At 33.7% G+C, this 26,587-nt stretch overlaps 2 protein-coding genes across 2 annotated transcripts; both read left to right on the top strand.

Annotated features, from left to right (window-relative positions):
• Window positions 1-769: 769 nt before the first annotated feature.
• On the top strand, window positions 770-12,387 carry LOC148615773 (V-type proton ATPase subunit d-like). The gene is made up of 8 exons (XM_088582356.1): window positions 770-969; window positions 3,683-3,854; window positions 5,243-5,421; window positions 6,072-6,151; window positions 6,920-6,997; window positions 7,280-7,456; window positions 8,750-8,827; window positions 10,496-12,387. The coding sequence occupies exons 1-8, from the start codon at window positions 840-842 to the stop codon at window positions 10,655-10,657; spliced, it is 1,056 nt and encodes a 351-aa protein (XP_088438482.1). The 5' UTR covers window positions 770-839; the 3' UTR covers window positions 10,658-12,387.
• Window positions 12,388-19,908: 7,521 nt separating this feature from the next.
• Window positions 19,909-24,657, top strand: LOC148615772 (uncharacterized). Its single transcript, XM_088582348.1, has 4 exons — window positions 19,909-20,012; window positions 20,980-21,061; window positions 22,909-22,949; window positions 23,935-24,657. The coding sequence occupies exons 2-4, from the start codon at window positions 20,984-20,986 to the stop codon at window positions 24,611-24,613; spliced, it is 798 nt and encodes a 265-aa protein (XP_088438474.1). The 5' UTR covers window positions 19,909-20,012; window positions 20,980-20,983; the 3' UTR covers window positions 24,614-24,657.
• The last annotated feature ends 1,930 nt before the right edge of the window (window positions 24,658-26,587 follow it).

Genomic DNA, 26,587 nt, shown 5'->3' with positions numbered 1-26,587 from the left:
GTCATTTGTCTAAAAAGACCTAATTTTGAAATGAAAAATATTTACATTCATCTCATTTTAAATAAATACAAAAATATGTTGCCATTCTCCAATCTTTTATCTTTAATTCGGTACATTACTAATCAAAATCCGTCCAGTGGGTTTTACAAACACTCTCAGCAAAGTTACCCTATTTTCAACAGAGAAATTGGAGAAAATTGGCTTATAAACAGCCAAATAGCAATGACAGTGTTCTACATAGATTACTACCAGTGACTTCTCCCTCGAATATATACATGTCCCCCTGGTAAGTGGAAAAATCTTGGCAGAACGGACTTTTTTCAGTTTATCTGAAATTTACTATGTCTGTCAAAATTCTTCATCATTTTTTTAAAGCTTATATTTTTTTCTTTACTTTACTATATAGGTATATGAAATAATTCAATAGATAAATCCCAAAATTTAACAGGACCATCGAGTTAAATATAGATTTGCTATATGTAAATCCTGTCAAGGATTAACTTTTTTTATCAGAGTTTTTTTTTTTTTTTTGCTTTATTTATTAACATTTTCAAAAAAAAACTTTACATCAAAGCAATTTCATTCTTTTTTATTAATCGTTTTATTTTATTGTTAATCCAATCAACAAAACTAAAGTTGTAGCAAAAAAATTGTATCGAAAAATGTCCGTCCTGTTTTTAGAATAACCCTTGTTTGTCAGATCTGATCTTCGCTTCACTATATCCATTTGGATTTTAGCCTACAATTCATCAGTAAAATCTAGAGATTTACCGAAAAACCTCATGTGACTTCCGCATCATCATAATTTTCATGAAAACAGATTCAGACTTCGAACAATAATGTATTCGCTGCCAGAGCTAACATTTAACATTGACCATGGCTATCTTGAAGGCTTAGTTCGTGGCTTTAAAGCTGGGATTTTAACCCAGACTGATTATCTGAATTTAGTGCAGTGCGAAACTTTAGATGGTAACTTGTTATTTAATATCGATCTGGAAATTCGGAGTTACATATGTTAGATAAACCTCGAGCTTTTTTATTTTGGTTATTAGTTACTGGTTATATGACGGGAGAGCATGATTTGACCCACAAAATTATAATCATCCCCCGAGCATCGAACTTAGTGAAAGAAATTAATAGACCTATGGACCAGGTCGATATAAAATCAAGCAGGTCTATGATGAAATTGGCTCAATTTCCTTTGAAATCTACAGTGCGGTCTACATATGATGGGTTTATGTTGACCAAAAATTAAGTTTCTAACACTGGAACCCTAGTCCTCTCGATGACTAATCCCTTTTGGGATTCAGTGTCCGGAGCTATTTTCTGATTTGGTACCCAGTGGGTGGCCAAATCACAAAATAGCTTGGACACTGAATCCCAAAAGGGATTACTGGGTGACTATCCAGCGACAAACAGATTCAGCTCAAGAATTAATCTTTTAGCCAAGTCAATTAACTGGCTATTTACATGTAAATTTCAATACCAATTACAATGCAGGTAGGCTGTCCTGCCATAGTTAGAGATATGTGAAGGATGGCACCATATCAGAAATCAGCTTGCTAGACAACCTCTAGCATCCCTTGAAAAGTTGAATCTTGATAAATGTGAAAAAAAAACTTCAGCATCTCTTTCACTTTTAAAAATGCAATAAATTACAAACGTGTATGTATTTCACAAATGCTTCGAATGTGTAATGCTTATTTCAACCACACAAAATCTTGTGAGTTGCAGTGATTGTGATTTTCAGGCATCATTGGTTGCATTTTTTTATTCTTATCTTAAAAGTGATCTGGGAGAAAAAATACTGTATGAACCATGATATTTTTTGGTCTAAGAAAGTGGCTATCATTCTGATGATATGGAGGCATACCTGCCAACTTTTGAAAACCCCCATTGGGGTATTTAGGATGGACAACGTGTGAAAGGATATTTTCAGGACAAATTTTGCAACTACATGGGTTTTACTGTAGTACTGTATGAATAAGACGACTGCCAAAGTATTAATTGGCCTTTTTCAGTTGAACAATATGTGTATGCATTGTAATAGATTGAAGTTTGTAAGCCCCTTTTTTGTGGTGGATTCCTCCAAACCTAATCGAAATGTTGAAGTTTTAATTTAAAAAAAATAAATAAGAAAACTTGTATTTCCATTCAAATGTATTCCTTCTATTTTCAAGTACATTCAGCACATCTGTCCACCTTTCCATTGATGTCAATTGAAGGAGAGTTATTGTTCAGTTTTGAATGAAAGGGGTTTAGTCCTAACAGTGTGCTGGCTTAAGCAACCCATTTATAATGATACTGAATAGAGTTGTGAAATGAGGTACAAGGAAAGTTTAGCAACTCTTTTCTTTTTATTAAATGAACACCTTGATGTTCAGTATATGAGGAAATGTAACAATTATGTAAGAATGTTGCCACCAAATTTCCAAAATCATCACTATTTAATAGGAATAGAACTATTGCAAACAAAACTTTTGGGAAATATACTTCACCGTTGAAATTGCAGGAAATGTGAAAAAAGAGTTGAAGACTGCAAGGGAGGTAACTCATTTTGTATAAACAATAATAATTTTAATTATAATTTGTTTATATACTTGGTTGTACAAAGTTTAGACCTGTTAGATTGACAGTGTTTGTCAAATTAATTGTGTAGTACAAATTAATCTATTGAAAATGATTGGCTATTCATAAAATAGTGGAAGATCCATTTGGGATTGGGATTAATTCATTTATCATGGAAAACCCTGGTCAGCTGATTGTTCCTCGGAGATTATTTACCTTTCTTAAAATGTACCCAATACCTGTTTAGAGAGTAGTTAACACCTTTTGTCAGATTTATGACTCTTCCAATCAAAGAAATGAGATTGAAAAACAAATATAAGGTTTTGAATTTAAAGTTTTTTATGTAATTTTGACAAAATTGGGTTTTGGGACAAATTTGACCTGAAAAATCGTGTTAGTGGGACAAATGGTCAGAATTGTGAAAACACGTTTAAATCATGTAAGTTGGCAGGTATGTGGAGGGTCTACCTCTCTCCTGCCTATTTACAAATTTATACAACTACCAAGCTCATTAAGGACTACATCAGCACTATGGGAAGAGAGTACAACATCCTTAACATTTTATTTCTGATCAAGAGCTGATCATGAACATGACCAGATTTTAAATAATGCACCCTCAGTCGCACTGTCAATAAAATGTTGCACTTTGGCACTAATATGCTGTGACAAAAATTTGCATTAAATTTGAAGGGCATCAATCATGTCTTTCTTAACATTTTATCGCATAAAATGTGAACACCAGTCACCAGTGAATTGTAAACCTCAATTTTTCGTATAAATTTTTTATTATTGTGCTAATATTTTGCATCTTCTAGAAGGGACAATGAAAATTGACATTCACAACAGCAAATAAGAATGCTATTAATTCTGACCAACAAATGTTCGTGTACCAGTTGAAATATGCTTCAATGGAAATGCTTTTGGGATAGAATCAAATTGTCAAGTTTTGAAGTATGAAATTACTAACTCTGCAGTAACCATAAATATTTGCCACTCTTACACTCTAGATGAGCTCTTGATTTTCTTTTCATTTCATTTCAATTAATGATGAATAAGAAGAATAAATGGCCGTATATGTAGCTAATTTACATGAAACTGTGTATTGCTGTTTCAGACTTGAAGCTCCATTTACAGAGTACAGATTATGGTAACTTTCTTGCCAATGAACCAAGCCCACTGACGGTCTCAGTAATTGATGATAAACTGAAAGAAAAACTTGTGGTTGAGTTTCAGCATTTAAGAAACCACTGTTTGGAACCTTTAGCAACATTTCTTGATTTCATAACGTAAGTATTGCAAGTCCATATTCAAACTTAATCTAACCTGACTTAAAATTGGTCTTTCTGCACAGCATATTATGGAATAAAGCCATCAGTCCATAAATCATACGAAGTTGCTATAAAGGATATAGAAACATTAACAAATGTATGCTTCCGTGATAAGTATTCTCTGTTTCCATTTTCATAGTTTTTTTACATTTTTCATCTCAGGCTTTTTAAAAATCACTTGGCATCCATTGCCTTCATTGTTGTTGACCATCTTTCAAAAATCTTCTCGCCTAATACTACTGGATTAATTAAAACCAAACTTGTTGGTAAGGGTATTTCTCCTAAAACTGACAGGAAGATTTTTTATCTTTTGGCAAGCATGGTTGTCATTACTAAAATAGACCATAGGGTCTGTCACTAGCTTTTTTGTCTTTATTTCAAAAACCGTAACAAATAGAAGAAAACTAAGACTTGGGGTTGGATGGAGGAACCAACTTTGTTTTTGCAAACATAGTTAAAACCATTGAGTTTAGACAAATGTTTACATCTGAACACTTTGTTCAGCAAGATGAAATCTGTCCATGGTGAAACTTTTTGTGAAATTCTGTTGACACATTTTGGCTTAATGGTTTTTTTTATGTTTTTTTTTAGCTACATATATTTCTGTGTTATTCTAAAATCTTCTTCTCTGAAACTGTTTAACAGATTGTTACAAAACTTTGTAACTATCTCTCTTATGGTATTGTCCACAGAATTGTGAGGACTTGACAAGCGTAGCTGCTATTGCAAAAAAAAACAGTCGGAGGTCAAGCAGCAGGTTTTTGCAAATTTTTCAAAAACTGTTAGGGATTAGACAAATTCTGACTTAGGTTAAAGTATTCAGCACGATGTAATATTTTCATGAAAATCTGTTAACTCTTGTTGGAGTTGTTGTCCTATTTGACATTTCTCTTTGAGTAGAGTCCAAATGGCTTTGGTTGTATCATGCTGTACACTTCAAATTTTTTGATTGAATTTTCGTTTTGCTTTTTTGATATTTTAATTTTTAAGGATCAACTCATTTAAAACCTTGAGTGCCAATGTTTTATGGTGATGTTGACTTCTGTGCTCTTTACAAATGATCCAGTTTTTGTGTTGCTAAAATTGCTCAGCGATATATAAGTATAGGGGCCTGTACTAATGAAGATTTGTTTGTTTCAAATGATAAAATCAAATGATTTCAATTTTTAGGTGAGCCACTCAGACTTTACAGCCTCTAGTTTTTCATGTAAAGCAATAATACACACATAGTACTGAAAAAATTTGAACTTAGAAATATGGTACATATACATGTATTTAATTAATGAAACTGGAACATATACATATGTATATTATTCAAGGTATTTTTTCATATTTATTTCAACTAGGTACAGTTATATGATAGATAATATAATACTGCTAATAACAGGGACATTACACCAGAGACCGCTTAGTGAACTGATACCTAAATGTCATCCTCTTGGCAGCTTTGAACAGATGGAAGCAATTCACATAGCCTCCACACCTGCTGAATTATATAATGCAGTTTTAGTAGACACTCCATTGGGTTGGTTTTGTATTATCATTTGTTACAATTAAAGAATTACAGGATAAATAGGTTTCATTCACCACTTTCTAAAGCAAGGTGAAATATATTATTTCCAAGGTCAATGAAGTATGTAATTGTTGAAATAATTTAATTTAATTTGTCAGATTTTAATCCAAACTATTGGCACAATCAAACAGTGATACAAACTATTAACATGTGATATTAACGATTATCATCATGCACATGTGAAGCTGAGTATCATGTCTTAAATATTTTGACTTTCAACATGATGTTATGCCAAGAAAATGAAAAGAATTTTTTTTTTTCATTCTAATGAAATGGTTCTTTTATTTGCTGTTAGAGTTATTACCACAACTGTGTAAGACTCACTAATGTAATGAGACATAAGATGTGTTTATCAATGGAATGTTTCATTTTTCACCCATACTCAGAGAGAGACTTACTACATGTATGTACTTAATTCTGTTTACACAGGGCTGTGATTAAATTGATAAGTAAATCATATAGTTTAACAAAGTCCATGACCTTAGTAGATTAATATACTAGAGGGCACTGCATGTTGATGTAAAATCCCAAAATTTCATTTTAATTCTTGAGAAGAGAACTTATTTACCAATCAAAAAAGTATACTGATGTTTATATTACAGCTCCTTATTTTATTGACTGCATATTGGAACAAGATTTAGATGAAATGAATACAGAAATTATCAGAAATACACTGTATAAGGTACGATGTACATGTACATTTATGTTTAGAAAGAGATCATTATAGTTCTAGTTATCAAGATTTTCTCCAGCTTGAGTGATTAAAATAAAATATAATTCTTGTACTAATAATATGGTTTTGAACATGATATAATAATGATTTTAGAAATGCTGTGCACAGCATATTTAGCTTTTGTGTCTTATTAAAATGGTGTGCATCTGTCCAGTTGTCTGATGATAACTTAAAAAGGTTATATGAGATCGTTTTCAAACCTTGCATAGTTATTGATTGATTGATTGATTGATTGTTGGGATTTAACGCCCAAGCAGCAATATTTCAGCTATATTCAGGCGATGAACATGTGGATGATAAAATGAACATGAATTGATGATGACGAAATGAAAAATGGGATGGGACACAAGAATAATAGGGTCAACAAATTTTGATTGCCACAAGAAAAAGGGTGGGATGGGTAGGGTTAGGCAATTTAGCCTCCTGTGGCGGAGCACAAAGGTTCCTACTCCTATCGAATACAACAACAGGGTTCTTTAACGTGCAAGGAATGTGGCATCTTTCCCAACACGGTGCAACACTATGGTTTGTGGTCAGATTTTCCATTGATCAAGTTGATCAAATTATTTTCACGAAGTTTTTACCATTTTAAGTTGTTTTTACCCTACAAAATGTTTTTTTGATTTTCTTTGAATACTGAAGAATTGTGAATTGGAATGCTGAAAAAATATGAAAGTATGATCACATTATATTCTCTAGTTTTCCTCATGATTTCAGGCCTACCTTGAAGATTTCTATGCCTTTTGTCAGGAAACTGGAGGAGCTACAATGGATGTGATGTGTGAGGCCCTTGCTGTATGTAATAGATACATTTCCTTACCCAGATAAACCCTTGAGAATCAGTGGAAAAGGTTTTGAGTTTTTTTTTGTTTTGACAGTGGTTCTTTTAGGCTGCTGTGAGAATTAAAACATGAAAAAAATAATTGGTATGGGAACAATTTTATCTACAACAAAGATAGAACATAAATGACCATGCTGATAACAACTATTGAATTGGTTTGTTATATCATTCTTATCTCATTGATTGAATCAAAGCAAAAATGAAGCTGACTAGATTTTTTTTTTATATGATTCCAGTTTGAAGCAGACAGAAGGGCATTCATTATAACCATTAACTCATTTGGAACTGAGTTAACAAAAGACGACAGATCAAAACTGTATCCCCATTGTGGTAAATTGTATCCCGCAGGATTGGCCAAACTAGCAGCAGCAGATGATTATGACCAAGTCAGGGCTGTAGCTGACTGTTATGCAGTATGTTTCATTACTAAACATTCATTGATTACACTTTCCCAAGGTTCAGCATAGGGTTCCTTTATAATCAGTAGGTGTAGTGAATGAGATAAGAAATTTATTTCAGTGTCACGTTCTCCATGCATTTGAACTCATTTATTCAAATGGGTTATATATAAATGACTTAGATTTTTGCATTATTTCACTGTTTTTTGGTTGTTTTTTAAGAAAACTATTTTGGGTTTAGACAAAAAGAAGGCCATGAATGAACAATATATGTACGTGTTCCCATTTAATGCATCTGAAGGGTTTGATATATTTTCCTATATACCTATATATAATAATGCTTCACTGCTATTTATACATCAAAACATTTGTGGATGTATTATGCTATCATGCTGTCATCATCATTGTGGATGTATTGATTTTGTGGATGTAAATTCAGAAAATAACGAGTATGAATAAATGGATCTCTTTGAAATGTACCACAAGATGTCATACTACAAAAGAATGACTGTGATTGATTTTGGAGGTTGTGGCTTTAACTGTTTAGGAATGAGAGGCCAAAAGGATCAGAAAGAAGTTTTAACCTGATGTCTGGACAATAACTTGAGTATAAGTGAATCGATCTCTTTGCTGATGTCTGGACAATACCTTGACCATAAGTGAATCAATCTCTTTGCTGATGTTTGGTCAATACCTTGACCATAAGTGAATCAATCTCTTTGCTGATGTCTGGACAATACCTTGACCATAAGTGAATCGATCTCTTGGCTGATGTCTGGACAATACCTTGACCATAAGTGAATCGATCTCTTTGCTGATGTCTGGACAATACCTTGACCATAAGTGAATCGATCTCTTGGCTGATGTCTGAACAATACCTTGACCATAAGTGAATTGATTGCTTTGATATTTTATCCCAAGGTGTCATACTACAAAATGAAGGCTGGGTTTAATTGTAAGGGTTGTGACTGAACTGTGAAAGAATATGGATCATGAAGGAGGTAGAAGCAAGCAATTTTTTATGTGCATATAACAACTTTAGTAACAGTGAATGGGTCACTTTGATTGTGGTCAAATTCTGTTCCTGTGTTACATGTTTAAACACAATCAAAAATGCAGACATATTTAGCTTGAATGGTGTGTTTGTACTTTCCCTGACTTTTCAGGATTGACCTCTGCGGTTGTATCAAGCTGTGCCATCTTAGGTATTTTACTGTAAATGAGAGACTAGAGACTGGACTATATTTTCATTTGATATAGCCCTAAGAAAATATTTCATTTGATTTACAGTTGAAACATTTTTTTCAGGAATACAAAGAATTATTTGAAGGTGCTGGCACCAACCCAGGGGATAAAACATTGGAAGATAAGTTCTTTGAACATGAGGTAAATTTATTCATATTTACTTCTTTGTCAAGCTTCCATTTCATGTTGCAGGTTTGTTACATGCTTCAACATTCTATTAGGCGACCATACAAGTTATGATATGGATTTGATTGTCAACTGTTCAAATCAGAGGACACTGTCATTATTGTCTGTTGAATTGTTACTAAATGGATGTATGAAATTGGAAAAAAATTAGTCTCATCCCTTAGCAGACAAATTGAGAAGGATTGCAATGATTTTGGTCCTTACTGTTAAGGGAAAGTTGGGCCAAACAGGAGCCCAGTGATTTTCCACCCCATATTTTGGGTCTGAATTTTGGCCCCATACCCAAAGAGAAGTGTGCTCCAAATTTTCCGAATTTCAGCAGTGAAATTCCTAGTTTTGGCTTGAAACATCATCTCAAGATTATACATGATTAAATGGAAATTTGTTAGATATTAAACAACAATCTCCACTCTATTGTATCATATTTCTCATCCAGAGGTCATCTCATGGACTTCAATACAATGGAAAACTATGAGTCATTACCAAGGATTTTAATTAGATAATTATTTTTAAAATACTGTGTAAAAATCATTACACTGTTGTGTATAGATTATTTCTCTAATTTTGCTTCAATTTTCATACCACTTTACCGGTGTGGAAAAAAATGTTCTCATCACCAATGACTTTTTTGTTCTCAAGAGTTCAGTTGGCTTAGAAATCGATTGTCTTGGAGTTTTGAATTGCCTCGATTGCCATTGTAATTGTATTTCAGTTAAATGAGATAATTTTTGTGTTTTCTTATCTTAAATAAGAATTATGAAGGGACTCTGGAAGATTTGAAGTGAAAAAACCTTTGAAATCGTCTGGTTTCTTTTGTTTGGAATGTTTGTGTTTGTGTGACGTCAACATATTTCTTACAAATTGGAATCATAATGTTTTGCCCTCTTTTCATTTTTGGATATTTTTGATGTTTTTAGGGCATTAGAGAAACAGAATCTACACTCAAAGCTTGTTGATTATGAATTTCTCACATCTCGTGAAATAAATTTTATAGTTTTAATAGCTCAGCAAGCCTCGCGATCAAAACTATAAAATTTATTTCACTTGATGTGAGAAATTCCATAATCAAACATTCAATTTCAAGCTCATTTTCCCAATTGCATGAACCCCATGTCCTGGATGCCTTTCCTAAAACAGACCATTTTTCAGTCAATATCTTGAAAACTACAGTAGATTAAATGAAACTTCCAGTTGATGAAATGGTCCTCATGATAAGTCCTACTGAAGTTTTCATGGAGTCAAAATTGTCAGACAACTTCATGAGTTATTGCCCTTGAAAGGCAAAAATTTAACCAGGTGAGCAATACAGGCTTTATTATTTATGGTGTTACAGACCCTCAAATATAAAGGACTAGAGACGATGCCGCCTGCATTACTTGAAATTTGATTTGGAGAAGAATTTTCTGTTGTTTAGAATGTTAAATTAATGATTAAGAATGTTCAACCACATGTATAAGCTTATCATTTTTTAGTGATTGAAAGTAACTGTATTATGTCCCAAATTTGGTAGGTCTGCAATTTTTGAGTGCATCCAAGGACTTGACCCAAAATTATGGTTAATGATTTCTGAATGCCACATATTTCATATATTAACAAAAATTAAATCTTTTGCTGTATTTTCAGGTAAAATTAATGAAGAATGCATTTATGCAACAGTTTCACTTTGGTGTGTTCTATTCCTATGTAAAACTTAAGGAGCAGGAAAATCGTAACATCATCTGGATATCAGAGTGTGTGGCACAACAACATAGGGCTAAGATAGACAGTTACATTCCCATATTCTAAATAGATCTGGAAAATGTACTAATTGAAAGGCTGTGTAATTTTATAGATATAAATCTGTGTTAAGAATTTGATATGAAGGATATGTATGTTGCCTTCTCTAAGTAAAGTCCTGAAATTGTACTTCAGAAAGACCATTTATGACACAAAGTGTTATATTGACATACTTTGTACATTCTTTATTTTAGAAAAAAAACTCTCTCCATTTTATGATCAACTCACTATGCATTAAAAAAAACCATTATCTTTGAAGTCTAAATTTATGGAAGAAGAACTAATAAAAAGGTGGCCACTTTATTCGGCTGTGAAGCTAGGATAAAACATTGCATTAGCTTAATGTTATTGTGAACCCCAGATAGTTCACACATGCTTTTTAAGAAAGCTGTACTAAGAATTGTGTACATTTCAGACTTAGATAAATTAATTAGATGCTAGTAATTCATGTACATAAATTTAGAAACTGGGCATCAGTTGTATGAATTATTTTTTAATTAAAAAGTATTGCGTGAAACATATTCTGGAATTATGTAATGACTAAATTAAATTTGTTTTAAAAGTCTTCAGTAAATAACAAAAAATATAACCACTTTATAAAAAAATTGTAATAGACCAAAGTGTTTCCAAATTTGTTGATTTATCTAAGGGCAAACTGGAACTGTTCTGACAGTCTTCATGACATTTTAATCTTAAGGACCTCCAAACTTTTCTTTTTGCTTACTTGTTACATCATCTAGGGAAATTTATGCACTATAAATCAAAAAATGGTTTTCATCACTGAACTACATGGCTTACTCCATATTCTAAATTTTACTTATTTGACTTTCCAATTCTGTACTTTCTGTACTTCATGTACTGTGAAGGTACTCTACTTTATGTACTGTAAAGGTACTCTGCTTCATGTATTGTTGAGGTACTGTACTTCATGTAATATGGAGATACTTTTGTCATGGTTCAGTTACCATGTATTTTATTACTTTGTTGTCTAGCCTATCAGAGCTTACTTAAAGGTGTGTTTACACTTATTGCAGACCTTTTAGTAATCTCGGAAAATAATTACTATTTTGTATTCAGGTCATATACTTGTGCATTTGTTATGTTTCAACATATCCATTCTTTTTCTACTGTACTTCATAAAGAGGTACTGTACTTCATGTACTATGGAGATACTCTATTTCATGTACTGTGGAGGTACTGTACTTCATTTACTTTAGAGGTACTGTACTTCATGTACTATGGAGGTACTGTACTTCAAGTACTTTAGAGGTACTGTACTTCATAGGTATACATTTCCTATTCTTTTCAGGTTTTTATTTTTAAGTAAAATGTTTAGTTCATTAATTCAAAAAATAATAATTGGTTTAGAATAAAAGAATTGTGAATTGACCTTACTGAAAAACATGAGCAATAGTTTTCCTATTTAATGGTTAATGTAAAATCTTGAATATCTAATTAGCAACAGAACCAAGAGGAATGTGCAGTATGGCTATTCCCATGAAATCTCTGGTTGCTTGAAAATTTATTCAGCATTACAATTCATTCATACTGTAGTACTGTGTACATTAATGTGAAAAGTTAAGTAAATGATATTTCTGAGTTCTGTAAACATGACTTGGCCTCTGTTTATGATTTATTATAGAAATTGTGTTAGTCATACAAAGTGTCAAAATTTAATTGTTTTTAATTTATTGTTGTTATCCAAGAAAAATGACATTAAAAATCTCCACTGTTTTTAATTAATTGTCTGCCTTGGCCTAATGATACCTGGATAGTCAGGTGTCTGACCAGCATTATTGTGTAACATACTTAATGTCTTACCCCCATCTTTTCCTTTTGCAAAATATTTTTAATGACAATTTATAATGGATTCTATGTGTAACTATGATAGAAAAAAATAATCTAGAAGAAGACTGTACTCTATGTCACAGTTGACCAATGCTGTGAAGTTTATAATGCAGAAACATGTGTACAGTTAAGATAAATGAGCACATGTACTACATGATAAATGAGCACATGTACTACAATAACTGAAACTCATCAATATGTATGAATCCACAAAAATTCACTAAGAATAATATCGGATTCTTCTGTCACAAAATTACATGTGTATTATCAGAAATACAGGTAGTAACAAGACACAAGACATATACATTAAGTACACCATCTAATCTGGAGAACACGATTTTTTTTTTAATTTTTACACCCTATCGCTTTTCAATTATTGACACCTTTGTTAAATTGATACTTGTTAATATTTAAGTAATATAAAATGAGTAACAGTGTATGGATTAAATGTGTACCCTATGTCCCCATATTCATAAATGACAAAGTCCATGCTTTGCTAGATCTCTATATTGATTTGAATCAAAATCTAAAATCGGAAGTGCTTAATGGGAGTCTGTGAAAGTTTCATTAAATTCCATTCAGTTGGAGGAGTAACGCATAGCATATATTCATAGACGACTGATTCCTTGTTCGGCTAGTGTGAAACTTACAAAAATATAAACGTTTATATTATATCTTGTCTGCTCAATACCGAATCGAGTTTTAGCCATAACTGAATATCCATGGAAAAATGCAAGGTCGCTAGAAAAAATCCAAATATTTGTATGACCAGGAGCATAAACATGGCAGAATAAAATCATTATGTAAGCTTAACATGTGTAGAGGTATTTTTTTACCATATCCAGATTTAGATATAAAAAGTTTTGTTGTAGCTGACTCACAATGACGTCTACAAAAACTGCTTTTATTTTTAAACAATATAGAGCACAAGCTGGGAACATAATTTTTTACCAGACATTGTAATGATTAAAACAGGTTGTTTTTATGTCAGTAATAAGGGACACACGCGTTCTATGTTTTCTACATAAACATGTCTTGTGAAATAAGTGTTTTTCTTCATAGTTTGTCTGAATTTTTTAATTGTAACTTCATTTTCGTCTTCAGTTTCAGCGAAACACTTGAATAAGCAATCATTTAAGTTCGATTTTAGGGCCTGATTTTAATACTTTCTGAACATGTACCGTGAAGGTACTGTACTTCATGCATTGCTGAAGAACTGTACTTCGTGTAATGTGAAGGTACTGTACTTCCTGTAATGTGAAGGTACTGTACTCCATGTATTGTTGAAGAAATGTACTTCGTGTTTTGTGAAGGTACTCCACTTCACGTACTGTAAATAGGTACTGTATTTCGTGAAATATAAAGAGATACTGTACTTAATGGAGTTTTGTTTGTTGGGGTTTAACGTCCGAGCAGCAATATTTCAGCTATATTCAGACGATGAACATGAAATTGATGATAAAATGAACATGAAATGATGATGAAATGAAAAAGGGATGGGACACAAGGACAATGGGGCCGACAAATTTTGATTGCCACTGGAAATAGGGAGAGGTGGGTAGGGTTGGGCAATTTAGCCTCCTGTGGCGGAGTCCTATGGTTCCTACTCCGGGAGAATACCACAGTAGGGTTCTTTAACGTGCGAGGAACGTGGCTTCTTTCCCAACACGGTGCACCACTATGGTTTGCGGTCAGGTTTTCCGTATTATAGCCTGACAACCCCAGCATGTAACACGCCAGGGGTACCCCATTCCACCACCTGAGGCACACATCCCAGTTGCTCTGTGGGCGGAGCGCCCTAGCCCCCGGCTAGGGTTCTGAGCACTATTTAGTCGCCTTTTACGACAAGCTTAGCACTGCTGCAGGCCTATTCTTTTGATACCCGGACCTGCACGGGGCACTTAATGTAGTATGGAGATGTTGTATTTCATACTGTGTAGATATTGTTCTTCATGTGCTGTGCAGGTGCTATACTTCATGTACTATGCAGGTACTCTACTTCGTGTACTTCAAAGGTACTGTACTTCATGTTCTATGTAGGTACTGTACTTCATGTACTATGTAGGTACTGTATTTCATGTACTGTGCAGCGACTATACTTAATGTACCTTGTGTACTATGGAGATACTGTAATTTTTGTACTGTTGGGGAACTGTTCTTCATGTACTATGGAGATACTCTATTTCATGTAATGTTGAGGTACTGTAGTCATGCAATGTGGTTACACTAAACTTGATGTACTGTGATGTACTGTCCTTAATGTACTGTGATGTACTGTACTTTATGTGCTGAAGAAGTACTTTACTACTTCATGTACTGTGGAATTATGACGAGTATGGTGAATATGTCGACGAAACAACTCCCACCGGGATGAAGAATGTCAGCTCAAGGCCAACCATGGGTCTTCAGTGAGTGACGAGGAAACCCTTACACCACAGAGCCGGCTGTAGCTGGCCCCGAAACAACATTATACATAGGTACAGCCAAATAGTTGCCCCCATAAATTTCAGCAACATAAAAGTAAACTGAAAGTAAATACGAAACAAGACATATAGAGGCCAGACATTAGTGAGTTGGGACAGGCACAAAAAAATGCGACGGGGTAAGAGTACTTTAGTGTGATCACAATCCTTCCACTTTTAAATTTGGCAAACTATGACACATTGAACAAATCAGTTTTCATGGTGCAGACGGATACACCGTAACGATCCACGAGTTCATGATGACGACCATAAAACTTCTGAAGTGATGACTTTAACCATGTAGCAACATAACCTTGTTCCAGAAACCTAATTGTAAGAAGTCTAAGCGCAATACAAAAATTCTGCGTAGCTACGGCAAGCTCTGGCATAACGTATGAGTTGTCGTATAAAAAATTCTAGCATTTTGAAAAATCTACATTTTTTACAAAGTAATGAGGAATCTCTACCAAGAACTATATATTTGTATCTAGGTGTAGCATTTTTTTTTCGAGAAACAACCATATACAATGTTTTTGAGTCGGGATTTTAACGGAGAATAGAAGTATAAAGTGTTGAAAAATCATAGGTTTTAATGCTATTATATTCTGATAATAATCTTGAATGGAAGTAAATAATGTCGTAGTAGGACTGGAGACCTTCTTTGACAGCTGAGAGTATAGAAGTTAAAAGCTTTGAAAGAGGTTTGGTGGTTCATCTTAATGATCCAGCTAGGTAGCGTTGTTTGTATGGATTCTTGATGAATTTAGGAATCCAGAATATAGACGGTAAACCGCAATCAACGTCTTTGGTAGAGATACCAAAAGAGGATAGCACAGATTTCTGGTTTTCATCCCTTCCTTTCAGGCTAGAAACCACTATATCCACTTCCCATGGGCTTCTATGCTAATTTCACAATATTCAATGCCTTCTCTGGACTTTACCTTAACTTTAACCTGCAGGGGACTATATATCAGCATGATTCTACATATGTCAGCTCACAATCCTCAGAATGGCATGTGGGGTTAGCAGACTTGCAGTGCAGTACTGGTCACCGGAAGTGAAGTGTCTATAAATAGCATGGGAATCCCAGTGTTTTCACAAGATAGGGGTATATTTAGAAATCATTATGGAGATTAGGCTTCACATCACAAGAAGCAAAATGCACCTATAAAATGTACAGAAATGTTTTTCCTTTCAGAAACTGTTTAAATTTTTTAAATGAGATGAGAACTTTTTTCACAGCACTATGAGGAACAGGGGTAATTTCTGCGTAGGACTATTTTTGCGTACGTTTAAAATGCTCATTGGTTGAATTGGTGGTCTGTACCCTAAAGAGTGTAGTGGCGGTATATGACTTATCACTGCTATTATTCTCTACGTCTACCTCTGATAATAAACATTGGATGTAATACGTTTTGCAGACAAAAACAATGTTTTTTGGGCTTTGTTTGCTGGTACGACAACATATTTATCGTGTATAGTAGACGATGTTTTTTGTACTACATGGGGGTCTTTGAAAACTGATGTAGCATTGACACTCATTGACCTACTTAAAACTTTCATACGTTTCAAAATTAAAGACCTCACGGCTTTTATCCACTCTGACAGAGAACCAATGTCTTCTTGTTCTCGTTTTATCCATTTTCTTGCGTAGTCCTCCACGGTATGCATAAGAACTTTAAAGTTACAATTCAAATTTATGGAGCGTGGTTCACTGTACTTGGGGCCTTTAGATAGGACTTTACACAGAGATTCGTTTTCGATGATGCTTAAATCTCCCGTAAAAAACGAGACCGGAAGGACCATATTTTTATGGAGAGTTTCTGCAAGAACAGTCAAGTGGTTTAGCCATGAAGTCCTCAATCTCGAAGTTCTGCAATAGCCTTTTATAATTGAAAATTTAGGATGCAATAAGTGAAGTATAGGAATATGAAATAATCGGCATTAATTTGTTCTTGAAATATGGGGGAATTTTGTTGGTTAGGTTTTTGTGATGGAGGATGTTAGCCAAATTAATTGCATCTAAACCTTTGTTGACAAACGGTTTTTCTTCATCTTGACCTTTTACACAAACTGGTTTAAAGAGTCTGTGGAAATCAGTATCCGAAATGATGGCAATAAGTCTGTGTAATGATGAGGTAGGTTCAAAGACTCGTTTTGTAAAGGCAGCATAGTAGAGTGAGAGGCATTGAATAGAGTTTAGTTCGAAAGTGATGAAGTGCAAGAGGAATATGGTGGTTTTAATTCCCGAACGATGACCGCACATTCGTTTGTATAATCGGTCGTGTGTTTCACCAACATTTCTAGACTGCATAATTTGCATTCTAATCCATAGATTAAATTTGTCGACTGCAACTTAAGTCATCGTGACTTATTGTGTAAAATGTTTTGTTCATAAGGGTACTAGTGAAAAAAGAGTTAGTAATAAGAACGTTGCATGTTTTGCAATGTTTACATTTTGATAAAGTACAACATGGTTCATCATCGTTGTAGTCAGCTATATCATTTAATTTAAAAGTGATAGAACATAGCTTGATTACTTTGAAATAATTGGAATTTTTGTACTGGAATAAAAGAGTAATCAAGGGAATCAAGGTTGTAGCGGTAATCAAAAGAATGTAAAACTATTAATTATACTACTTGGCAGATGATACTGACGGTAACAATATCCACCAGCAGCGGTATCAACCCAGGGGTGCGAAAGAGTAATCAAGGGAACCAGAATTCTAGCGGAAATCAAAAGAATGGAATCCAGGGACAAAGACCAGATATGGAAAATAGACAAACACAACAAATTTCATAAAGTAACTTAAAAAAATAAGAATATAATGACATGAAAAATCTCCATAATTATTTACTCCTAGTCTGCATTGGCCAAGTGATACTAGGATATTTGGTCATATTGATCTTAGAAGCAGTATTTTAGAACATAAATTCATTGCATTATCCTTCTTTTCCTTTTGCTATCTTTTCTTCAATTTACAACTTAGAAGTTAAGGTATTTCTCTTAAACCAATCACTTATCTAAATAACGATGTTCTTTAAAGTTATAACATTAACAAACTATTTTAAATATGTGTTAAAAGGGTTAAACTATATGATTGTACTACATAACACATACACATCGCTAATGCACAATTTTAATGTGTTATTATGTGCCATATTTATGAATATTGCTACTTTGAATGGAAGGCCATTTGGTTTCAAATCAAGAACGCATGACCAGTATAAAAAAATATGTTACAAAAGTATTTGATAAATCACGAAATCGACAACAGATGACTGCCAAATACAGTATTGGATGTTATACTAATGGACAGTCTTGAAGAAATTAGTTACTGTTGCGATGAATTTATGATTGCAAACTAGTCTATGTATGTATATTGTAATCAAATAATTAAAACAAAATCTCAATAAAATGAACATGCAATAATTTTCAGTACTTCATTTATTATTTGTTCAGTGCTTATTTAATCAATTGATTGGTCGATCGATGGAGTTGACCAGTCTAGCAGACCCTGCGCAGACTTTGCTTAACCAGTATATCAAATCGGGGGTTATTCATATAACGTGCTAGCTCATACAACCGTTCATTGAATGGCATATCACCCGACAGTTTCGCAAATATAACTGTTTATTGTTTTATCGTATGTTGCGAAAATTGGATTTGTGGGAGGGAATAGTTGGCCTACATGTACACGTATTGACAAAAACCCCAAAACCCAAGGTCTTCAGTTTTAACTTCATTTAACCCATCCTTCTGACAATAATGAGGAATAGTTACCTTTAAATGGTCAATTACAACTGTTTTACTTAATTCTTGTTCATTAATGACTGAAGTGACCTTTCATCGAGTATTGTAATGTAAAATGAAATATACCATGAAAAACTATGTATTCGTTTTGACATGTTTCATACACTGGCGAAAACGTTTACTTCGTAAGATTCATTTGCTTTGGATCAAAAACAAATCGAATATGTCTCAGAATGAAACGACTCTATTCACTAATCATATTTGATACAGGGAAGATAATATTAGCATACTTCTTAACGACGCTAGGACTGTAAAATACGAAAGGCAAATGTTTGCTCGTCCATACATATGATTTGAATTCGTAAAAGCTGTAGCGTACATATAACACCCGCGCACCAAGCATAGCGCCCTATATTACTGAAGTAGGGATATATATATATATATATATATATATATATATATATATATATAGTGATGTGGGTGTCCATTGTATCGTCCATACGTCTTTCCGTCTGAACTACTTTCCATTTATACTTGTGTTACGCAGTGGAGTATCCGTTACCTCTCCTACACGACTGGATGGAATCCACAAGATATCTATTAAATATTGATCTGAATGTTTAAGGGGGTTCAACAATTTGCCTTTTAGGGATACTTACCAATCTCTTACCCGCAACACTATCTACACCACTGAATAGAATTCAATGTACCTTCTAAAGAACTGTCATTACATGTTCCCATTTTAATATCTTTTTATATTTAATCCCAAACAGTTGGAGCTGAAAAGGTACTCTGCTCGCAGTATTTTCCTCTAGTTTTCTAATAAGATGTTCAATATTAATCTTTCAACTATATAAACATATATGTCTTAATGGTCCCACTAAAAGGGAAAAAAGGTCCAAATGATTACATTAACTTTTTTTGCAATGTTCGTTTTAACTCAATGTGAAATTTTTTATTTAGAACATTACAAATAAAATTTACAAAATTGAAAAATCGATTTGCCTGCTGTATAAAAAGTTCGCAGGAAACGTCCATGCAGAAATAAAACCTTACACCAACCACCACAGTTTGGTAAGTTACTTTGACAACCACAGGCACATACGTCCGGTAAGTGTTATTTTGACAACCTCAGACTCAAACGCTCGGTAAGTGTTACTTGGACAACCTCAGGCACAAACATCCGGTAAGTGATACTTGGACAACTTCAGGCTAAAACACCCAGTAAGTGTTACTTTGACAACCTCAGGCACAAACATCCGGCAAGCGTTACTTGGACAACCTCACGCACAAACGTCCGGTAAGTGTTACTTTGACATGCATTTGACTAAAACAGTAGTTAAGAAATACCTAAGAACGGGTAGAGTTTAATTTTAAATAATGCGACCATAAGAAAAACACCTATGTTTCTTCAGTGATAATATTTAGGAACTGTAGACGTGAAAGAGGTTATAAAAATTATTTGTCAATGAGAACATTATCAATGATATATTATAGTAAAATTAACTATTTAATATACTTGTTTCTTAGTATCTTAAATCTGACAAGAGATGCAAATTTTGTTTGATTTTGAATACTAATCATTTCTGAACTCTTTAACGTTCGGTGTTTTATCGTTCCAACGGCCATAAATTTAACACAAATTGTAGATTTAAGCATGCAGTCAAGTTTCAAATCAATTTATATGATTAAGAAATAAAATGTTACCTGGTAACTTGGACTTATATTTCTTCGACTTGTGTTGAACAGAAAATGTATGATTTTAGACATCTTAGCGGTAAATGATGAAGTATAGTATACTTGTATACGAAAACAAGCTTTGGCTAGCTTTGGAGAAGTATCAGTTGGATCTCGAGATAATAATTTGTTAATGTTATTCGGATATTGGTGTAATTTTCCTTCTGGTATAAAGAAAGAAACATTAAAATGTACAGATCTTTACACCAAAAAAAAAAAGAAAAAAACGCCGTAGGTTTGTACTTCTAAGTGAGGTTTTAGCCAACCAGTTGCTCATTAAAGCAGTCAACAATGCCGAGAATGTGCCTATGTACGCTAGAGGGGGCATTAAAAGATGAAGAGTTATACATACCTACGGATGCACCTTTGAAAACGAATGTGTATATAGTTATATCCTAAATAAATAACTTTGACGACAACAGGTCAGCGCACAATGTTTATTTTTTATTACTCCGCGATCAAACATAATACCTTTTGAAGTTAGTACTTGTTGGTATTGTAATGATTTACCTTTTCATCTTACTTTTTAGAACCATGAAAACAACAATTACAATACTCCTGGTGTGTTTGGTTGGTTATGTGGTTACTAAACCGACCCCTGAGAAGACAAAGGTAAATTGCCTAAATTGCTAGATGGTAAAAAGACAATACCTGCATGTTGATACTACTTTCTTTTTTCCGCTAAAACACGACAATCACAAAAATAAAATATATTGGAATGAATAATGCTATGAATAGCATAGTAAACTGTAATTAAAAGTCGTGGTGGTTCTCACATCGCTCCTTTTATCTAATCATATAATGCACCAATAAATCATAAATAATATCTTTATGACTTTTACAATCATAACGTGTTTTAAGTAGGTAGACCTAGGGTACAGGACATAACTCTTGAAATTTGCATTTCAATCTGAATAACTTTGTATAGTAGACAATGTTTTTGCTACATCGGGGTCTTTGAAAACTGATGTAGCCTTGGAACTCATTGACCTACTTAAAACTTTTATTCGTTTCAAAATTAAAGACCTAACGGCCTTTAACCACTCTGACAGAGAATCAAAGTCTTCTTGTTCTCGTTTTATCCATTTTCTTGCATAGTCCTCGACGGCATCCATAAGAACTTTAAAGTTATAATTCCAATTTATGGAGCGTGGTTCACGGTACTTGGGACCTTTAGAGAGGATATTACGCAGAGATTCGTTTTCGATAATGGTTAAACCAGAACGTGACCAGAAGGATCATATTTGAATGGAGAGGTTTTGCAAGAACAGTCAGGTGGTTTAGCCTTGAAGTCCTCAATCTCGAGGTTCTGCAATAGCCTTTTATAATTGAAAAATTTAGATGCGATGGGTGAAGTATAGGAATATGAAATAACTGGTATGGATTTGTCTTTGAAATATGGGGGAATTTTGTTGGTTAGGTTTTTGTGATGGAGGATGTTAGCCAAATTAATTGCATCTATACCTTTATATATAGTGAACAACGCTCACAGTTTTTTTTCAGTTGTTTTTTTTTTATATATACATTGAATCTATGTATTAAATCCTTGTTTAAACATGTGCTGATGATAATGTGTAATGTTAGCTCAGATATGTTTGAGCTATATGCGTTTACTCCCAATATATAGTACGGTACCTACCTAAGCCCGTTTTTTTTTATTCAAAATACATTTTTTTTTAAATTCTGTCAATAAAACGAAGCCAACACACCTGTATCTCAAAAGTAGACAGCATTATTTCATTATCGTCTGCACATGTATTAACTTACCTGTGCGGCCCCTATCTGTACATTTGACTCATACAACCACTGCTCATTGTCCAGCTTCCCAGGAAGTGATTTAGCGATCAGAGAACCCATAAAAATATAATTGTATATGGTTTAATATTTTAGATGCTTCATATTCCCGTTTCTAGCTCGAAGTACATTTGCATTTCAAATGAAATGAGGTTTCTTCAAATCATTCCTCAACTCAAACTTTGACCAATCCGATTATTGAGGAAAAACTTATTATTCGAGAAAATTCCCAACTTACGATTTTTTAATGAAACCTAGACGAGATCACTCGAAATTAAAAAAAAATAGAAAACCTTAAATTTGAGATTTTGTCATAAAATCCAGGCAAAAGCAATTGTTCTCAAAGCGCCAAAATGCTTTCATGAATTTGTAATATAATTCTGAATGGTTGGTTCTGTTTGGGAAAATATATGTGATAAATTAATTTGGTCCTTAACGTCGATTTGTAAGCAAGCCGCGATTCAATGCATTTGAAGAATGACTTTAGTTTGGACTGGAATCGAAAAGGAATTAGATTATAATGAATGTTTTAAGTTTCGATAGTTTCGTTTGCATGTCCAACTTTGCAATATTGAAAAAAAAAACCTTAAATAGAAAAAAATATACATGTATATAAATTTACAGAGTAGATAGTCAGGTTCATTATTCATTTACGTATTTTGTAGAGATTTCAACCGATGTTTGACAGACTGCAGAAAGAAGTTGAGTAAGTATTTCGTTGCCTTTGTAATAAAATGAAGTAAGTATAATTTCAGTAACAAATATCTGCAAATGTGGCAAAAAAAGAAAGTCGAAATTTTCTTCAACACCCAGTAGAGTCTGCACGAAAACGGAGTGAGTATAATTTCTTTAAAAGTTACACTCCGTGGATTTCTCAAATAAACTGAGGAAACGTTATTTCTTTTACAGATTCACCCGTTAAATATTCACATTAACGTTAACCATAGGTGAGGCAAATATGAATTTACCAAATTACACTAATAATTCCGGTAGGCTTTTATTTGTAAATGAAAAATACCAAATGAAACCAACCAGAACCAAAATGTATTCTTATTTCGAAAATTCTGATCCGAGAAAGGCAAATATATAACGTGTTCTTATCAAATTGCCCTCGACCTATAGCGTATTTCGTTCAAACAAGACTTATTCATTGTAACAACTTTCATTCGGACGATGCAAAAACAAAATGTCATTATCAAAATAACAAACCCGCGAGTTCGTTGCTCACGAACGAAAAAAAACTATAGAAAGTATTGATCTACTAGAACCAATTTAGTTTGATTTGTATATCACAAGTGTAGATAGCAATACACAACATTTTTTATTATCTGTCGTCAGGCTCCCTCGAACATCTCATTATTATTTGTCATCAGCCTTTCTCTAACATCTCATTATTTGTCGTCAGCCTTCCTCTAACATCTCATTATTACTTGTCGTCAGGCTTCCTCGAACATCTCATTATTATTTGTCGTCAGCCTTCCTCTAACATCTCATTATTAATTGATGTCAGCCTTCCTCTAACATCTCATTATTTGTCGTCAGCCTTCCTCTAACATCTCATTGAATTTCATTGCAAGATGTTTTTCACGCATTGCAAGTAAACTTTACTTGCGATCATTAAATTCTTGATGCCTCAAAATCAAAATAACTCTTCAATATTTTATGCATAATAATATGTACGTGTATTTCAGTAATGCAATGCAGAAATTGAAAGAACTTGAACAACAGAGAGAGAATAAATTTAAAGAACAGATGGACCAACTAGGTGGTTTAATGGGGAACCTCGGAAACATCAATATGGGAGATATGGGAGGTTCATTAAAAGATCAGATGGACCAACTAGGTGGTTTAATGGGGAGCCTCGGAAACATCAATATGGGAGATAAGGGAGGTTCATTAAAAGATCAGATGGACCAACTAGGTGGTTTAATGGGGAGCCTCGGAAACATCAATATGGGAGATAAGGGGGGTTCATTAAAAGATCAGATGGACCAACTAGGCGATATGATGGGGAACCTCGGAGGCAGTATGGGTAATAAATTAGGTGACCAATTCAAAGACCTTCAAAAAGAGCTTGGAAATATAGGCACTGACTTAGGACCAAATTTTGGAAATCTGGGTAACATGGAAGACTCGTTTAAAGATTTAAAAGACAAATTAGGTGACAATAATTTTGGAAATCTAGGCGGAGGTTCTAATCCTTTTGGTGACAGTGGATTCGGCAGCATGGGTGGCTCAAATGGATTAGATGGATTTGGAGGCTCTGGTGGATTTGGTGAGTCTGGAGGATTTGGAGGCTCTGGAGGATTTGGTGGATTTGGTGGCTCTGGAGGATTTGGAGATTTTGGAGGATTCAGACGACGACGTTGACGGTTATATCCAATAAAATCAAAATAAAATTGACTTTACCAGCAGTAGCTTTAATTTTGTACTTAAAATGGTAGTCTTAATCGGGCGATGAGCTATATTTAAAGGTAACCTAAAGGTACATGTAACTTAGATGTATCGGTCTGACACTGCCATTCCTGCAATACACCTTTCGGCCAAAATTTAAATTCTAGGAGGTTATACAAATTTATTTATTTATATATTTAAGCAATGACTTTCATATTTTTTCTATTTATGTGCACGTGGTGTGACACTCAACACTAAAAATATCCTGTGGTTATTTTCACATATGCAACACGGGCATCTATGTCATTTCAATTGATGACATCGTTACCAAGGAAACCGGGGACTAAGACGGAATTAGGCAATATGTATACGTTTCATGTCCATCAAAGAATTACAAAAAATACTTTTGTGTATAATATGTATAAAATGGTACTACAAAAAATACAAAAATACCAATCATATAACTATTGCAAATTTTGGTATGTGAAAGGTTTTCAAGGAGTAACCTCATATCAACTGCACAAGAACTAAATACTTAGTTCAAGATTCAAAAATGAATTACACACAAGAAGTACTCTAAACCATTAAATGTGTCACAGAATGACGGACACAGGTAAAACAGTATAATTCCTCTACCGCGGACAGGGGTTATAAAAATATGTCGAAATATGAAGCCAAATCCTAAACTGATAAGTTCTACCCGAGTTATGTAAGTATCAAGAGCTACGACATTGTGGCCCATGATAAATACAAGAAATAAAAGAAAGTCACTGTATTCTCCTTCACCATGAAAAATCATAAATTCTTATAAACCGCCTAGTTTCGTTTGTTTGGTCATATGCCACAAGTGAACAAAAATTGAAAAGCTGAGTATAACTAGACTCAATTGAAATTTTCCGTATGCCACAAATCTTTTTAAAAATGCTATAGAGCGTAATTTGCAGATTTCTTTAACTTTATGACTTTCTGTCATGTCACCCAGTTTTTAGAGGAGTCCGAGTTGCTCATTTACTTTGTTACTTTTATGTATTATTTTAGGTATTTTATGTTCTGTTATGTTTGCCTGTTTTCCATGTCTGGTCTTTGTCCCTGGATTACATTCTTTTGGTTTCCGTTAGAATCTTGATTCCCTTGATTACTCTCTCATCTGATTACAGCACGAATCTTGGTTCCTTTTATAACTATTACTAGGTCAGATGAAATAGCAAAGGACACAATTTCTGTTGTTCCGTTTTTGTTTTTGTTTTGGTGGTATTCATTATCAAAAACTGGCTTGAAAATGAATTTAAATAGTAAACAACATTCGGTACCTGAAGAAAATGACTAACATGTCCCTTACATTTTCAAAACAACACGACATAACCAAAAGAATCGAAAGAGCAAATCTGATTTTTTTTCCCCACCTATATTCGTCATGTATGTACCTCTGAACATGCTTGCATCTCCCTCAGATGAAAATGACGAGTCGAGCAACATATTTCAATTGCTATGAAAAACAACACCCGAGTAAATTCATATGTGCATATTTGAATATAAATAGCCTAAGATACAAATTTTGTTCTATTAAAGACCTGGTGAGTAAAAACATTGTTGACCTATTTATAATAGCTGACACAAAATTAGATGAATCCTTTCCAGATGCACAATTAAAACTAAACAATTACCATCCATACGGTAAACATCGCACCGCCAGTGGTGGTGGTCTTGTTATGTATTTAGGGTCTGATTTGGCCTACGATAGAAAAAGAGACCTAGAATGCAATATCGTTGAGTCAATTTCAGTAAAAATCTCCATTAGTAATAAAACGTGGTTAATATCAGGACATTACCGACCACAAACAATCCCGGACATCGATTTTACAAATGATGTTATTAAAACTTATGACAAAATTTCAGTGAAACATGACGACTTAATAGTTCTGGCTGATCTGAATTATGACTTACAATCAG

Source organism: Perna viridis, chromosome 5 (assembly GCF_037379345.1).
Source record: "Perna viridis isolate PV_CMFRI_1.1 ecotype Kerala chromosome 5, ASM3737934v1, whole genome shotgun sequence".
NCBI lineage: Eukaryota > Metazoa > Mollusca > Bivalvia > Mytilida > Mytilidae > Perna > Perna viridis.
Note: the sequence above shows the minus strand (reverse complement) of the source record. Positions and strands in the feature narration are given on the sequence as shown.